Source organism: Astatotilapia calliptera, chromosome 9, assembly GCF_964374335.1.
Source record: "Astatotilapia calliptera chromosome 9, fAstCal68.1, whole genome shotgun sequence".
In the NCBI taxonomy this organism is placed as follows: domain Eukaryota; kingdom Metazoa; phylum Chordata; class Actinopteri; order Cichliformes; family Cichlidae; genus Astatotilapia; species Astatotilapia calliptera.
The window spans coordinates 25,859,358-25,877,373 of NC_137430.1; the positions used below are offsets into that span (position 1 = coordinate 25,859,358).

At 41.0% G+C, this 18,016-nt stretch overlaps 1 protein-coding gene across 5 annotated transcripts in view; it reads left to right on the forward strand.

Moving 5' to 3' along the window:
- Nucleotides 1–15,039, forward strand: part of map3k15 (mitogen-activated protein kinase kinase kinase 15) — a 30,792-nt gene extending 15,753 nt beyond the window's left edge. The window contains exons 19-29 of one of the 5 annotated variants that reach the window (XM_026180117.2): nucleotides 4,521–4,678; nucleotides 4,811–4,994; nucleotides 6,270–6,447; nucleotides 6,962–7,136; nucleotides 8,165–8,350; nucleotides 8,799–8,904; nucleotides 9,087–9,327; nucleotides 10,512–10,624; nucleotides 12,875–12,981; nucleotides 13,085–13,161; nucleotides 13,984–15,039. In XM_026180117.2, the coding sequence (XP_026035902.1) occupies nucleotides 4,521–4,678; nucleotides 4,811–4,994; nucleotides 6,270–6,447; nucleotides 6,962–7,136; nucleotides 8,165–8,350; nucleotides 8,799–8,904; nucleotides 9,087–9,327; nucleotides 10,512–10,624; nucleotides 12,875–12,981; nucleotides 13,085–13,161; nucleotides 13,984–14,077 (1,619 nt within the window). In that variant the 3' untranslated portion in view covers nucleotides 14,078–15,039. Of the gene's footprint in view, nucleotides 1–4,520; nucleotides 4,679–4,810; nucleotides 4,995–6,269; nucleotides 6,448–6,961; nucleotides 7,137–8,164; nucleotides 8,905–9,086; nucleotides 9,328–10,511; nucleotides 10,625–12,874; nucleotides 12,982–13,084; nucleotides 13,162–13,983 lie in introns of those variants that run through there. The other 4 variants (XM_080306115.1, XR_013911330.1, XM_080306117.1 and 1 more) reach the window with 4 other exon arrangements.
- Nucleotides 15,040–18,016: the final 2,977 nt, after the last annotated feature.

The following is an 18,016-nucleotide window of genomic DNA, read 5'->3' on the forward strand; positions in this document are numbered from 1 at the left end:
TGGTATTTCTCCAGCTTCTCGTGTTCCTTCTTCCTGATATTGCTGTCATTCGGAACCGCTACATCGATCACTACGGCCGTCTTCTTCTGTTTGTCTACCACCACTATGTCCGGTTGGTTAGCCACCACCATTTTGTCCGTCTGTATCTGGAAGTCCCACAGGATCTTAGCTCGGTCATTCTCCACCACCCTTGGGGGCATCTCCCATTTTGACCTCGGGACTTCCAGGTTATACTCGGCACAGATGTTCCTGTACACTATGCCGGCCACTTGGTTATGGCGTTCCATGTATGCCTTGCCTGCTAGCATCTTGCACCCTGCTGTTATGTGCTGGATTGTCTCTGGGGCATCTTTACACAGCCTGCACCTGGGGTCTTGCCTGGTGTGATAGACCCCAGCCTCTATGGATCTTGTGCTCAGAGCTTGTTCTTGTGCTGTCATGATTAGTGCCTCTGTGCTGTCTTTCAGTCCAGCTTTGTCCAGCCACTGGTAGGATTTCTGGATATCAGCCACCTCCTCTATCTGCCGGTGGTACATACCATGCAGGGGCCTGTCCTTCCATGATGGTTCCTCGTCTCCCTCCTCTTTCTTGGGTTTCTGCTGCCTGAGGTATTCACTGAGCACTCGGTCAGTTGGGGCCATCTTCCCAATGTATTCTTGGATGTTCGTTGTCTCATCCTGGACTGTGGTGCTGACACTCACCAGTCCCCGGCCCCCTTCCTTCCGCTTAGCGTACAGCCTCAGGGTGCTGGACTTGGGGTGAAACCCTCCATGCATGGTAAGGAGCTTTCTTGTCTTTATGTCAGTGGCTTCTATCTCCTCCTTTGGCCAGCCTATTACCCCAGCAGGGTACCTGATCACGGGTAGGGCGTACGTGTTGATGGCCCGGATCTTGTTCTTACCATTCAGCTGACTCCTCAGGACTTGCCTGACCCTCTGCAGGTACTTGGTGGTTGCAGCTTTTCTAGCGGCCTCTTCATGGTTCCCATTCGCCTGCGGGATCCCCATGTACTTGTAACTGTCCTCTATGTCTGCAATGTTGCCTTCTGGTAGTTCAATCCCCTCAGTTCTGACTACCTTCCCTCTCTTTGTTACCATCCGGCTACACTTCTCCAGTCCGAACGACATTCCAATGTCATTGCTGTATAGCCTGGTAGTGTGGATCAGTGAATCGATGTCTCGTTCACTCTTGGCATACAGCTTGATGTCATCCATGTACAGGAGGTGGCTGACAACTGCTCCGTTCCGTAGTCGGTATCCGTAGCCAGTCTTGTTAATGATCTCACTGAGGGGGTTCAGGCCTATGCAGAACAGCAGTGGGGACAGAGCATCTCCTTGGTAGATCCCGCACTTGATGGTGACTTGTGCTATGGGCTTGGAGTTGGCCTCTAGTGTTGTACGCCACATCCCCATTGAGTTCCTGATGAAGGCTCTTAGGGTCCCATTGATCTTGTACAATTCTAGGCATTCCAGTATCCAGCTGTGGGGCATTGAGTCATAGGCCTTCTTGTAATCAATCCAGGCAGTGCACAGGTTGGTCAGTCTGGTCTTGCAGTCTCGGCTGACTGTTCTGTCTACCAGTAGCTGGTGTTTTGCGCCTCTGGTATTCTTGCCAATTCCTTTCTGTGTCCCGCTCATGTATTGACCCATGTGCCTGTTCATCTTAGCCGATATGATGCCTGACAGGAGCTTCCATGTAGTACTGAGGCAGGTTATTGGTCGGTAGTTGGAGGGGACCGGTCCCTTCTTGGGGTCCTTGGGGATCAGGACCGTCCGACCTTCGGTTAGCCATTCCGGGTGTCTCTCGTTAACTAGCAGCTGGTTCATTTGTGCTGCCAGACGCTCGTGGAGTGCAGTCAGCTTCTTCAGCCAGTAGGCGTGAACCATGTCGGGCCCTGGTGCTGTCCAACTCTTCATACTGGAGACCCTTTCTTGGATATCTGCCACTGTGATGGTTACTGGACCCTGTTCAGGGAGGTCGCTGTGGTCTGCCCTCAGATCCTCTAGCCACTGAGCATTGCCGTTATGGGTTGCATCCTTCTCCCATATGCTCTTCCAGTATTGCTCCGTCTCCAGCCTTGGTGGTGCTGTTCTCTTATTGTTCCCTTGCCACTGAGAGTACACCTTTGCTGGTTCTGTGGAGAACAGCTGGTTTATTCTCCTGCCTTCTATCTCTCTGGTGTACCTCCTCAAGCGGCTGGCCAAGGCTGTGAGTCTTTGCTTGGCAGTTTCCAAGGCCTCAGGTATGGACAGCTTGCTGTATTTCTTAGGCACCTTATTTGTCCTTTGATCTTGCCCTCTAGCCTCCTTCTCCATGGAGGGTACTGCCCCTTGTCGCTGTTCAACTTGTAGCCAAGCATCTCACTGATCACTGCTGCCGTATTGTAGATCAGCTTGTTAGTGTCGGTAATCGTGGTTGTAGGTATTGCCCGTAGTGCTGCATTAACATCATCTAGCAGACCTTCTGAGGGTACTTCACGTAATCTTGGTAACCGGCTACGGGGGATCCAGGTTTCAAGCTTGGCCATGATCCTATTTTTCAGGTCAGTTCCTATCGCACTTGGGGCTATGTACCCAATCTCGGGTGGGGGTGATGATATCGCCCCCCTGACCTGGCGTCCTGACTCCTCCTTGCCGTAGCATTTGTGTTGTACCTCGTCAATATCTATCTATCTATCTATCTATCTATCTATCTATCTATCTATCTATCTATCTATCTATCTATCTATCTATCTATCTATATATATATATATATATATATATATATATATATATATACACACACACACAGTATACCTAAAACCTAAACAATGAGATTACAAAGGCATTAAATAAAAGAAACAGCCTTTCAATATTACAATATCTATAAAAAACAATTCATTATTGCTAGAATATAGTTTAACACGGTGGTTTCATCTGATGTACCCCGAGAGCCATGTGCAATGTACACAAACACACAAGTCTTCAAACTGTTCAAAAGTATTAGCTTACTATTAAAATCATTCATGCCCTACTTTTAGCTGCTACTCCATGTAACAGCTATTGGTGACTAATTTCACCTGTTTTTGTGTAGCTAACAGCCCAAAGCTGTTCATGTACCATTTGTTTATGCAGTTAGCTAACCATTTAAACTGTTCATTGTCTATGACTGACAGAAATTTCAAACAATAGCCCAGGGATTAAGTTGAAGTTTGTAATAACAGTAATCTGTTAAATGCTCCCAATTCTTTTGATCGTTGGGCTGAAGGAAGGACAATACTCGGTGTATAAATGCTCAATCAACAAGCTTTTATTCCATACAATTCAACACTTTATGAGCATAAACCATCCGGATGGGAGATGAGTCCGTCTGATCTCGAAGTGTCTGAGCGTTCCTCCAATTCTTATAGCTTCAGCCCCCCTCCACCTAGTCATAAAACCTAAACATCCACATTCTTTCTCTCTCTCAGTGAGCCTAAGTTATGATCTTGCCTTCCTGTGCTTTATGTTCTGTTCTTTTCTATTCAGACAAATAAGGTGATGACTCTCTGAAAACAGTATTTTTTATACCTCAGCCGTATAATGCATCATAAAACAATATCATTCATTCACAATAAATCAGCAGTCTAATGTAATACAAATCAGTTTAATAACTGTAATAGTTATCACCTTCTTCTTAGTCAGGAGAATAATGCAAACTAAAACTACACAATGATTTCACAATCTTTAATTAGGGGTATAACGATAATATAATAATCTCACAAATCCCACGAAGTTCTCAGACGTGAACAACTTAAAAACGTTCTGCTTGGAAGAAAAATGCACAATGAGCAATTTCATTTCTCTTTAACTCCAATGTCACAAAAAGACACACGAGCCCTGACCTGTCATAAACAGACTAATTCAGTCTGAGATGCATAAATGGAGTCTGAGATATGCTCACTCTCAGACTATGAGTGTAAATATCAAATGACCTTCAAAATGTCAAGAGCCACAATCAGCCTCTATGGAAACAGAGAGACACATGAGTGCATGCGAATGTACTGACATACACATTTATTGGCCATCTGGCCTTCTCCAGCAGCCAGCAAGGTGTGTAATTAGATTAGCTAATCAAGCAGAGGCAGAAGGGTGTTTACCTTTCATTAGGAGCTGTCTGTGTGTGTGTTTCCTTATCCGTTTCTTCTCTGGAGCATCACTTGCTCTTGTCTCACTCTCCTTTTTTATAGCTCTTGCTGGCTCTCTATTTACATCAGCATTTGGAGCAAATGCCAATCTGCACAGAATTTCTGAGCAGACTGGGAGACAAAATAAAATTCTTCTGAAATCTATCTTTAATCTTCGCCTCAGATTGCACTTTGTGTGCAAGGCCATGCAATAAAATGTCCAGTCAGGGTATACACTGTTATAAAAATATTAGCTAACAGAAGCAGCCTTTTGCTACTTCATAGTCTTGGTTTGCAAGTAAAAATGGATTTGTTGACTCTCTTGCATCTCTTTCTGTGTTGCAAATGCTTACACGATATACTTCTCTACTTGAAGGTACCTTGCAGTACATGGCTCCAGAGATAATTGACAAGGGCCCTCGAGGCTATGGGGCACCAGCTGACATTTGGTCCCTGGGATGTACCATTATAGAAATGGCCACTGGGAAACCTCCCTTTCATGAGCTGGGGGAACCACAGGCAGCCATGTTTAAGGTAGACACTGAGCTTATTTGTGTTAGTTTGCGTATTTACTTATGAACCTTTCCAGCCTTCAGCGGTCCAGTTATTTGCAAAACACATGTTTATTTTCTTCTAACACTAAATCTCTGTGGTCTCTCACTTCAGGTTGGCATGTTTAAAATTCACCCAGAGATTCCAGAGTCTTTGTCACAGGAGGCCAAGTCATTTATTCTACGTTGCTTTGAGCCCGACCCTCACAAGAGGGCCATCGCCTTGGACCTGCTCAGAGACACTTTTGTCAAGCACAACACCAAGGGCAAGAAGAGTAAGATCGCCTTCAAATCACCAGGTAAATACAGACATTACTACAATGCCACAAAAATATCATCACATTTCCAAATGGGTTTTACTGCATGATTTTTGTGATGCTCATGTAAATAGTAGTGCTATTTGATTAAAAAAAAATACAGGTGAGAAACCAGTAATATCCAAACTGGTTTTTCTTCCCTTTGTGTGAGGTCATAAAACCACATATATTTCTCACTGTCACAGCTGAGCAGCCGGTGCTTTTCAGATGTGAACCCAAATGCAGACCCAGGAGAACAGAACTTGAAATCAAACAAAGAGCGAGCCTTTATTTGGCTGATGGCGGGTGGAAACATGAAAACTAAGGAAACTATGATACATGATGACTCGAATAACAGACTGACTATGATTAACTATGACATGGATAACAGACAACGCAACACTGACAAAGAGAAACACGGGGCTTAAATACACTGAGGGATAACGAGGGGAATGAGACACAGGAGGAGAGCACAGCTGGGAGTAATCTGACATGACAAGACCAAGATGAAGCAAAACTCAATACATTGACATAGGACACAGACTTTCAAAGTAAAACAGGAAACATCACAGACACAGACTTGACTAGGATACAGTTGACCGTAACCATGGGTCACAGAAACAGAGCCCAAAAGACTAGAAAAGATAAACGATGACAAAATCAAAATTCAGTAATGATACAAAACTTAAAACACTGGGTCACTGACCCTGGACTGTGACACTCCCACCCAATCAGTGAAGGTCACACTATGTCACAGAAAATGACATTATTGCATTTAGGCTTCCTTACCCTAACCCTCAACATTTGACCAACCACCACAGTGGATTTAAAAAAAAAAACAACATCATGTGATTAAAGCTATAATTCAATTTAATTCAATTTAATTGCAAGGTCAGTCTCTTAATTGCCCCTGTGTTTTTGCCTTTTCAGTCTTCTGAATCTGAATCTGAAAACTAACATTAACTTGTACCAGAATGATGGGAAGATAAATATGTCGAGAAGGAGAGAAACAGCATTATCCAAAGCATATCTGGCAAATATCGTAGAGGCAGTGTTATGGTAGTAGGCATGTAGCCCTGCCAGTGGAGCTGGGTCACTAGGTTTTATTGATGGTGTGATACAAGTAGCAGGATGAAATGCAATGGTGAATGGCCATAAAAAGTCATATAATAAAGTTGAGTATGGGTAAAGGACAAAATGTCCTTATGTGTGAGTGTATTAAGTTTTAATTGTCTTGCCCATGTCTTATTCCTATTCTTCTTTTTATGTATTCTTCAGACTATATCCCTAACATCTCCCTGCCAGTGCAGGTGCAAGGCGAGGCCGCTGGCAGTAGCAGCAGTGAGCATGGCTCTGTGAGTCCCGACTGCGACGCAAAACACGACATATTCTTTGACAAGAGGAAAAGCTCTGGCTCCAAGAATCTGCTCAAACCTCCCAGTTCTAACTACCTGAGGTGTGTCTGAAACCACATACTGAGATTTTGCATCAGACTGGGATCGGATGGCATTAAGAAAACTGTTTCCTTTTAAAATATTGTTTTACAAATTATTAGAGCAATGAAACAATGTGTTTCTGCAAAGAAATCCTGCTGCTGGTGCTGAAGATCAGATCATGTGAAACGATGTAAATGAACGAGTGCATCTGTGTGTGCAGATAGCAGGTGGCCTTATTGCACTCACACCGTCCTCCGCTGCCTTTTACAATACTAATTTAACGAGTCCTGATAATTTTACAAGCTTCAGCTGGTGGCTCTGCACACATCAGTCGAGCACCAATGTGCACACATGCATGCACGTCACGCAGCGCTGACTCATGCTACTTCTGCACTTTCCTTTGCACACAGAGTAGCCAGGAGAGGCTTGTATCTGTAAATAAATTAAAGAGCACACTGCTGTAAATCATCTGTTCACTTCATGTCTTGTTTTATGTGCTTCTCAGGTAACTTTGTGTGTGTATGTGTGTTGCAGTGTGCCTGATGAGGGTTCAGTATCAGAGGACCGCTCTGTTCCCCCATCTCCTGAGGACAGGGACAGTGGTTTGTTCATGCTAAAGAAGGACAGCGAGAGACGGGCCATTCTGTACAAGGTCCTCAATGAAGACCAGGAAAAGGTCATCTCCAACCTCAGGGAAAATCACATGCAGGTGTGTGTGTGCCTACTTGTGTTATATATAGAGTGGAGATATAAGTCTGGTTCCAGAAGCACACTCGGGGGACATATATTGTTGTGGAGAGAAAGGTCTGTTCACCTGAGCAAACATGATGACTCAGCTTTCCTGGAAGACCCAGTTTAACGTTTTAGTTATAAAAGTAGTGGCTTTGTCTCCAGGAAACAAGGGCAGATCATAAGCCACATTTTACAGGTAACTTCTGCTAATCACAACCTGCTTTGGAGCAGTTTATGTTGAGAATTTAATATAGGCTGGAAATGCCACGCTTTCACTGATTCTTTTATTTACAGCACTGTATAAGTGTGGTGTAGATGTTCTGCTGAAGGAATATATTTTATGTATATAACCTACAGAGCCATACATACTAACACAAATTGCAGTTTTTATCTAGAAATTTTTGCTACCTGCTCATCTGTTAATGACTCTCGAGTAGACGGTGTCCCAATGATCCATTTTGTGCAGAAGAGTCAAGTGATACATCAAATCAAGTGCACACAGAGCTCTAAGCATAAAGCTGGGGTTAATGGGAAGAGTTGATAACCACCGTAATGAAATCTGGATCATGATACCCCAGCTGGGGTTTCAGATTTTACCAAACCAAAGAAAGCCTGGCTATGTTAGACTTGCTTCATATTATACCCCTATGATCTATGTCTGAGCAATTTGCAACACAGATTGTCATTACTGTTTCACTACCATGAATCCAGTGCAGTCACAGGGAGCCTAATTGCAATCTAAAATAACTGTTGTTCCTGATTCTTCCATTGGGGGGCGTAATTGGTCTTTCAGAATACTAATATCCTTCCCTAGATAAAGAAATGTACTTTATTGCACAGGGTAAAATCCTAAAAGATAAAGATACAACCCAACCAGGAACAAAAATCTACAAAATCACTTATAATTTTTAAATTTTTTATAATAATCTTAATAATATGGGCTTGTAATGCTACAGTTATTGATCACTAGGCTTAAATTGCACACTCTGCTAAAACTGTGTGTAGGGTAGCGAGGATCTCCAGCTGTCCATCGATCACATCAAGCAGATCATCTGCATCCTTCGAGACTTCATCCATTCCCCGGAGCGGCGCGTCATGGCGGCCACCATCTCCAAGCTCAAGCTGGACCTCGACTTTGACTCCACATCCATCAACCAGATTCAGCTGGTGTTGTTTGGTTTCCAGGACTCGGTCAGCACTAACCTACACCCACACACACACACACACACGCATGGTTTCATTCCAATTGTTTCATTAGAGAGCAATTTGGGGTTCATTTTCTCGCCCAAGGATACTTTGGCACGCAGACTGGAGCAGCCAGGGATCAAATCACCAACCTTTGATTTGTAGATGATGAGTGCTACCTCCTCTGCCCTCCCCAGAAAGAAGACTTCAGTTCAGTTTACTTTCTGTACCTTTCGTCTCTGACAATAATGACAGTTTGTTTTTTAATTGGTGTCCTTAACTGCCAATTAAAAAGGCCCTAAAAAGTATTTCCACGTTTTCCACTAGACATCTTGCCAAAAACAATCGAATAAATGTACAACCAGCTATAGTGAGTGTGGAATCTTGTGAGTGTTGGAAAAAAAACTACAAATAAAAGTGTCTATACTGTAAATGTCTGTGCGGACCTTCTCAGGTGAACAAGGTCCTGAGAAATCACCACATTAAACCCCACTGGATGTTTGCCATGGATAACATCATCCGACGAGCTGTGCAGGCTGCAATAACCATCCTTATACCAGGTGGGCATCTCTGGCAGCTGCAGCCTGTCATAAGCTTTTCACTCCATCTAGTGGACATTAACATCCATGCTATTTTACTTTTCCGATTTATGGTTTAGTAGTTTAAGTAGTAGAGTGCTCGCAGAAAGCCAACAACATAACATCAATTACCTTGACCTATGACTTTTTTACTAACACAATAGAGCTGCAGACCCACTTTGGCCCGGCGTCAGAGTGTGAGGGAGCAGAGAAGGAAGACGAGGTCGATGAGGAGGAAGCAGAGTTTGGACCCATTTTAGTGCAGCAAACTGACGAGACGGGGACAACGTCCGATCACACACACTCTGCGGTCAGCACTGTGAACTCCTCCCACTCCCACGAACATCAACGCTCACATCATCATCTAGGCACCCAGCTGGGCAGGCTCAAACACGAAACCAACAGGTACCCACTTAATTAAATGTTTTGTTTACCACGGTTAAGGTCAGGTGGAAACCTTCACAGGCTCATGTGGAATTTTTTCTCCAGGCCTGCATGCACAGGTTTCCACTTGTAACTGAAGCAGGAAGCGGAAAACAAGGACAGAACGTGAGGTTACAAGCATACCCACGTACACTGTCACTATCTCTTCAGGGCTGTTTATGATAGGTGGCTGACATACCCACAGGGGCATGAAATGGAGCAAATTTCTGCACAGTCCTAATACACAAAACAGTATGGTGCCAGTAATCACCTTAATCAGATGGTAATTACTGGCACCATGCTTCAATGATACAGAGAGGGGTTTTCCTCAGCTCTTACATTTGCATTTCAAGTTGTTTTGTTTTTCCTTACTGGCTCACAAATGCGGTCATGTGAGTGGCATCTATCAAACGCAATAATGTCTTCATTCATACCATCAAGAGACATGTGATCAGTGATTTCATCATCACCTTTTTTTTTAGCTTTTCCTTTACTGCTTTTAGCTATTAGTAACTTCAACTTAAGACGCTTTAGTTCATTACTTTAGATTTAATCTTTTTCAGCCATTCATTCAGATTTTGGTATTTGTTCTCAGCATTTCTGCTTCATTTTTTCCTCTCAAACACTCTCAAACAACACACCTGCAGCTGACTCTCTGCAGACTTTTGAATTTTTAATTGAGATAGCCTCGTGGAAACTTTATTAATAAGTACCACAGTGGAAATGGGACTGCAAAGAACAGTCTGATACTCATGTTGACTTTGTAAAAACTGCATCTGCACTTTAGCCCTGTGCTTGTACATGTCGATTTAGTCATAATGTAAAAATCTACTTTTAGCTGCTTACTGCATGTTTGATTTGGCATGGTTTTTACACTAGAGATAATCCCAAAGGCATTTATGTCTCCTCCTGAAATAGAACTGGGGATTTTCGCTTGTTTGACAATTGTGTAATGCATTATAATGCGATTCTTGTATTTAGCCGTTGTACTGTGTAGCTATAGCTCCTACCAATAACTGACATTAATGCGTGTGTCCAAATCAGTTCCACTATGGAATTTCAAAGCAGGAAGTTTCAGTATAAAATAGTTTGTCCAAACATCTTTACATTGTGTATACCAGGAGAAACTATAGAAATTAACTTAACAGATATTATTGTTGTTGCAGGCTGCTGGATGAGCTGCTACAAAAGGAGAAGGAGTACCAGCAGGTCTTGAAAGCCACCCTGCAGCAGAGAACACATGATTTAGAGTTGGTCCGAGTCAGACACAGACCCCCAGGTAAACTGAGTCACTCACACACTCCCTGCTAAGAAAAAGTGCCATGTTTAAATATGCTTAACTTTTACAATCTGACTTCTAAACTGGTTCCATAAAAGACTTATTTCTCCAGGGAAGAAGGCTAGGAACATTTTGAAGGTATTTGCATGTTTAGGATGAGACTAGATAATAGAGATTTAAGTAAGATTTAATGTTATTTAATGTTGTTAATTTGTTGCAATTTCTGAAAAAGAAGTATTGTAAATCAGAGACCACAGTCTATAAAATTAGACCCTGTATCCATATCCATAAGGAGTTAGATCAGGAAAAGAATACTGGATAATAATGTTAGGGTTGAGTTAGGTTGGGATTCAGTTGTGGTAACACTATATAATTTATATATTTATTTTTTGCATAAATGTATGATAATATTCCACAGATAATATTGTAAATAATTCAGCACTGCTGACATGTGCTTGACACTTAGTAGGTTGTGTTTTTACATCTGAAATGTGATTCCCGCCCAAAATAAAAAGGAATGTAAACTCGTAACTAGATATGTAGGTACTACGACTGCTAGCATGAGGCTTCTAATCTCAAACAAATTAATGCCAGATAGCCAAGAGCAATAAACTCTACCAGCATCTGAACAAAGTTTAGTCACGGGAAGATTTCTGGGCTCCATGGAAAAGATAAGGTAGTGAATGACCACACAGTCTGCAGGAAGAGCTGAACAAGACTAGAGCCATTGTGAGAGTGAAGGCTTCAGGCCAGAGCCATAAAATGTAATTTCCATGGGTCAGGATGCAGATGGAGATGGGAGTGATCCTGTGTTGCATTGTCCAAATAGTTGTGGATGGACCTGTATTAAGTCCTAGTTATCATTCAATTCATTCTTAAAAAATGTTTGTTCTAAACCTACAATGTTTGGAAACCTGTTGCTCTCAGTGGTAATGCTTATGGTATTTTTTTGTGGAAATCTGAAAACCAAGAATTCCTCAAATCCTGTTTCAGGCTTTGAATTAAATCTTCTGCAGATGGGATCAGAAATTGTAATTGAGAGTTAGTTACTCTACACTCCACCAGTATAAACAGTGAAAAAATACAAAATGCTATAGCATTTTTAGCAGCTTCTATTGCACATTTCTATTTCTATTAGTAAGTTAATGATATAGGGCTTATGTTCACAACTGCTTGATCGTGATACAAAAACACTTTTTTCTTCTTCTGTTATGAAAAAGAGGAAGTAGGGGGAAATAGATTGTACAGCTTAATCCAACAGGAAGGTTTTAAATCTAAACAAATGCCTTTCCCTTGAATCTTTCTCAAAGACATTATAGCCTCCTTACCTAAGACTCTATTCTTTAGTGTAATTAATCTCTAATCCAGCTGGTTTAAAACCCCCCTGAGCGCCTAATGGAAATTTGAAAGTGCAGTCTCTCACACACTCTAATTTATTTAGAGTGCTGCACCCAATGATAATGATAGGTATCAATTTTATGTCCTCTACTGATGATCCATACATTGTGAGAAAAGACTTCTTCCACTTCCACATATTGCAGTTCAAATATTTGGGGGTCAGACAGTTGGAGCAGCAGAACTTTACGTGGTAATGTGTATATATTTCAGATTATCCTGTGAATTTAAGAGAGAGCTGTGCTTTAATTAGTGGTTTGAGTTTGGCTCTTTGCCGGGGACTTTTTCTCGTTGCGGCTATTTTTAAAAGCCCCCGGCATTATTTTGAAGTCCTTGTCAAGTTTAGTGTACATCTCTTTGAAGTTGCACGTCAGCCTGTAGCTGCTTGTGCAGCTAGTTTGACATGTATAGGTGCCAAAGTGATGATCTAACATTCTTGTGCTGTCGTCATGGAGAAGAGATCATTAACCCTGTCATGCATGAATTATGACAACCTCAATCAGGATTTTTTTCTTAAGTATCTTATTTATCTTTAGGCATGGAGGATGAATTAAGTACTTAAAAGAAAAATCCTGATTGAGGTTGTCATAATTCATGCATGACAGGGTTAAATAACAGTAATTACAATGTAACACATCATCCAAGTATATTAACATTAAACGACCATTGGGTGGCAGGGTATGGAGTGACACATCAGTGTGCAATGTAGTGTTTTATGTGCAAGTATACCATCAACACTGACACAAATACAAGAAAACAGCCTTTGACTGGCTGCTCAGTGTAGTGACCAGAAAGGGTTAATACTGAAGATCAACATGTACTTTGAGCAAAGTGTTCTTATACCTGTCGTTTCAGACATTTCACCTCCATCCATCCACCACATCCCAGCAGACCATGAGCCAGACAAGCAGCTCATCGACTGGCTGAAAGAGCAGGGCGCAGACCCCGACACCATAGACAAGGTTGAGTATCTTTATATAGGCCATTAGTGTGCAGCTTATCATTCTAGTGCACCGTGGCAGTGAAGTGTCAATATAAAGTAAGAGTCCTTCTGTTTTGTCCTAGTTTGTTCTTGAGGAATATACACTGACGGACATTCTTCGTGACGTTACCAAAGAGGACCTCCGGTGCCTACATCTACGGTATCTGCACATAAGTTATATAAAGCTAGTCCTGCAGTCTGAGAAATAAACACATTTCATAAAAGTCATACATTTCTTTCCAAGTTCATGAAGAGTAAATCTTCATTATTGCCTCCTTGACATTTACCTTTTATAGGTCACTGACTTTCCAAACTCCTCTGATGTTCCAGAAAACATTAGAATGGTTAAATCACACCATTTTTCTTCCACAAGGTTAAATGGTATCTCACTGTACGAATAGCCTCTTCTGAAGTGGTCTGATGTCATTTTACCATTTATAACTGCAAAAGTCTTTTAGAAACTAGGGATGCTGCTGACCTCGGTTATCTCCTGTCACAGAGTAATAGGTCAGAGTTAAATAAAGTCAGACTTTTGCAAGCATACAACAAATGTTTGTTTTGCAGCTATAAAATACTTCAGAACTGTTGACCCATTGCCATTAGCTTCTCCCATGGCCTATAGTACTGCATACCAACTTAATAGATTAGCCCCACAGATTACCACTTATCACAAATATATGATTTAGCATTTTGACTCAGTAAAACAGCAACATTTTAACCAAAAACAATGACAGATTGAATGGTTTTGCTTTGTGACAAACCATTGTTTCATATGCTCTGGCAAGATTTCCCACACAAGACTGCTGTACTGATGTGTTTGATAAGACTTTATCATCCTTTTTTTTACCTCAAAGGACATAAGCGATAAGAGAGTTAACCTTACAGCCTTTTTTACTGCCTTTTTCAAGTTATACTTTTAGCTAATAATTAACATGCACATGTAGGTGTGATGTGCTGTAACAACATCTATGCTTCCTTTCAGGGGCGGAATCCTCTGCCGGATCTGGCGAGCCATCCAGCGGCACAGAGAACGAGACAGGCTGGCCAACGACAAGCGCTCAGAAAACAATGCATGATGGAGTAGAATTCTGTTGTGGGGAAAACACGCACATGTTCACACATTACCATGATCTCTCCTTTTTCTCTGACTCTACGGTGCCTTTTTAAAAAAATGTTGTTTTTGTGTTGTATGTACAGGACTCACTGAATCCACGTAGAGTCCGACTTGACCAGACCAAAGTGCTTTAGTGCAGGCACTACTGTGTGTACCTTTGTGCTTGATATTTATGAAACATGCTCCCCTAATGTTTCTTCAGAGCATTGATTCTCAAGCTTTTTTGAAATGTTCACTTTCAGGAGTGCCACAATTTTTGTATTTAAACAAGCACTACAGCCCTGAACTTTTTAGGGACTTTTCAGAAGTCACATGTGACCTCTTTAACTTGACTGCTCCCTGGTACAAGCACGTCATGTGGCATTAACGGGTGTCATGTTTACTGCCTTCACCTTCAGCCAAGCTCCAAATATGCAAATGTTTCTGGAGTTTGTTTCTGAAATTGTGCAAAATTCAAGAATGACAATAGGTTTAATTTCACATTGTGTCTTTGGCCATCCTAATGTCAAGGCTCTGTTTCTCCCAGAAGGACATGGCTTGAGAACCACTGCTTTAGGATGTTAAAATCTGCTGTATATTGGTACAGTCAGCTGTGCTGTCTATGATGAAAAGAGTCCTCAGCATTGAATGAATTTAGGTATCTGCTGTATTGCGTTCTGCATCTTTTAGACTTGCATTCTTCTAAGCAAACTGTCCTGCTTAGCTTAAAATGTTGTGTCTCTAAATATACATTTCAGCCTAAAGCCTTAAATTAAACATAATGTAGCATGCACATATATCACTGCTGCTGATTAGATTTTTATGCATGTTATTTATTAGTCGTAACTACTCTCTTGTATTCTCTATCTGTATTTAATTTATTTTTTATTCCACCTGTCATATTATATGTTCTTTACAATTCCAATAAACCTGGGAAAAGCAACATTTTTGGCTGATTTGCTTCAGCATCACCTCTTGGTTTTCAGGTATTTGTCCGAGGAAGAAATGAGTCCGGTCATTTTCCGTGTTTCCGCCAAATCATTAATGTTCGAATTTTCTGGCTGTTTCATTTTAAATGTTTTAAAACAGTGTTTAGGCCCATCAGGGAAAACTACACCACTATGCAGGCAGTTTACATAAGACTCTTTAGCAGTGTGCATGGTTCTGCTGATTCTGCATGTCTGTCGTCTATTCACCTGCCTGAAACCGGTTTACCAGCCCACAGATGACCTTTTACCTACTTTGTAGGTACTTTTTTGAAACTATTTTTTTGGGATTGTGTCACCTTACTCGCTGCACACTGTAAACCTATCTTTTAATGTACATTCTCTAAGTAAATTGTGATCTGTTTAGTTAAATATAAACCAAGAGTTGCCTGTTATCTATAAGAGTTACCTTCCAGATAGCACGTTATTGTATTTTGATGAATAGATCTGAAGAATTATATTGTACTGACAGGTATGATTTATTTTTTAGGGCAAAAACCCCATAATAGTGAGAAGAAAGAGAAGAGCGCAAAGGGAGGAAGAATGGAGAGAGAGAGAGAGTTAAATGATTATTAATGATTAAATGCAGTAAAATCACACGGGAAGCGAAAAAGGCTGAGAAAAGAAATGCTCAGTGCATTATGAGATCTTTAAGATATAATGGGGCCTGATTATTTGAGACCCTTTACATGAGGGGAATGATTTTCAATTTTATATTTAACAGTCAGCCAATTAAGAGCTAATATAGGAGCAATACGGCTTCTTCTTCATCCTAACATAAAGAAATAACCAGAAGTATTCCAAATGTAGCAAAAACAATGGTCAGTGCAATAGTTGTCTACAAATCCCAAGTACAGTGCTCAGCATAAATGAGTACACCCCACTACATTTGTCAGAAAACCTTTAGTTTCCTTTGAGAGTCAACATTTTCCACGAGATACTATACTACAAAATACTCTCACAAATGCGGGGCATTGATTGCAAACAAGATTTGTGAATGAATTAGATTTTTCTAACAAATTCATTCACGCCCATGTCGCAAAAATGAGTACACCCCAATTATAGTCTATAGAGAAAAGCCACAGTTTAAGACTACAAAATTCAAATTAAAAGGAATTCAACCACAGGGGGTCTAATGATTCATTTAAGAGGTGTCCAGCAGACAGGTGGCTTAACAAAGAAAAGCTCTTCCCATTTCATGCTGTCAGCAATGGCTCCACATAGAAGAGAAATGTCACAAAATCCAAGAAAGGAAATCATTTCTTTACACAAAAAAGGTGAGGACTACAAGAAGACCGGCAAAGGTTTACATATCAGCCAAAATACTGTAGCAAAAGTGATCCAGAAATTTAAGAAAGATGGAAGTGCAACCATCTTACAGAGACGTCCAGGCCGTCCACGGATGTTAACCTCTCGACAGGAGTGTCTCCTGATGAGAAGGGTTGAAGAAAATCACCATGGAAGTTCACTGCAGTTAGCTAAAGCGGTAGAAAGCCAAACTGGAGTGACCGTTTCCTGTGACACCATACAGCGCACACTGCAGAGGAATGGCATGCATGGGTAATGTCCACGAAGGAAGCCTCTCCTAAAGCCCATGCACAAAAAATCATGGCTAGAATTTGCTAGGGCCCATGCTGAAAAAGATGAAGTCTACAGGGACTATATACTCTGGAGTGATGAGACAAAGATCACTGTTTTTGGAACTAATGGTTTCAAAACTGTATGGCGTCGTAAAGGTGAGGATTTCAAAGAGAAATGCATGGTGCCTACAGTGAAACATGGTGGTGGCAGTCCTTATGTGGGGCTAAGTGAGTAAGATAAGATAAGATAAGATAAGATAAGATAACCTTTATTAGTCCCACACGTAGGAAATTTGTTTTGTCACAGCAGGAAGTGGACAGTGCAAAAGTTATGAGGCAAAAATTAGAATACAATAAGAATAAATACAGTACACAACTGTACAGAATAGAATAAAATAAAATACTATATACAGTAGAATAAAATAAAAATAAAAATACAATAAGATAAAAATAGAATACAAATACAAATACTATATACAACTGAGTAAAAATACAAGTACTGCTGGTGCTGGGGAGCTGCATTTCATTGATGGTATCATGAGCTCAACAATGTTCTGCTCTATTCTGAAGAAGAAGATGCTGCCATCACTCCGTGCACTTGGTCGTTGTGCACTTTTCCAAAAAAAGGCAATGATCCAAAACACACATCTAAAACTACTGTTGCATTTCTGAAGAAGAACAGGGTGGAGGTGAATGAACAGCCAAGTATGTTTTCTGATCTGAACCCAATCGAACACCTGTGGGGAATTCTGAAGCGACAAGTTGAGCATCACTCTCCATCTAGCATCCAGGCTCTAAAAGAGGTTATTCTGGAAGAATTGAGAAAGATAGATGTTGCAATGTGTCGCCAGCTTCTTCATCCCATGCCTAGAAGACTTGGTGCTGTCCTTGAAAATCACAGTGGTCATACAAAATAGTAGATGTAGCAGTTTTTGTTGCGGGGTGTATTCATTTTTGTGTCAACCAATTTGGTTAAAACTGAAGATTTTGTGATCTAAGTTATAATATTAACCTTAATTTCATGTTATGGAGTTAAACAAATGTTCAATAAAACTCAGCCTTGTGAAAAGTTTGGAAATTGTTCTTTTGTTCATTGAGCAGCTCATTAAATTTGTACTTTTTAAAGCGGGTGTACTCATTTATGCTGAGCACTGTATATATTATATAAAGAAGGATGTGCAAGTTCTCACCATGTGTGAGCTATGCCATGCTATGTCAGGGCTAGCTTAGCTTAATAAAACACCAAAATGTAAGATCTTAATGCGCTGTATCATTAACAAGTTATAAAAATGGGTCAATTGAAGTCAAAAGCCATCAATTTGACCATCAAATATTCGAGTTCAGCCTCTTAGTCAT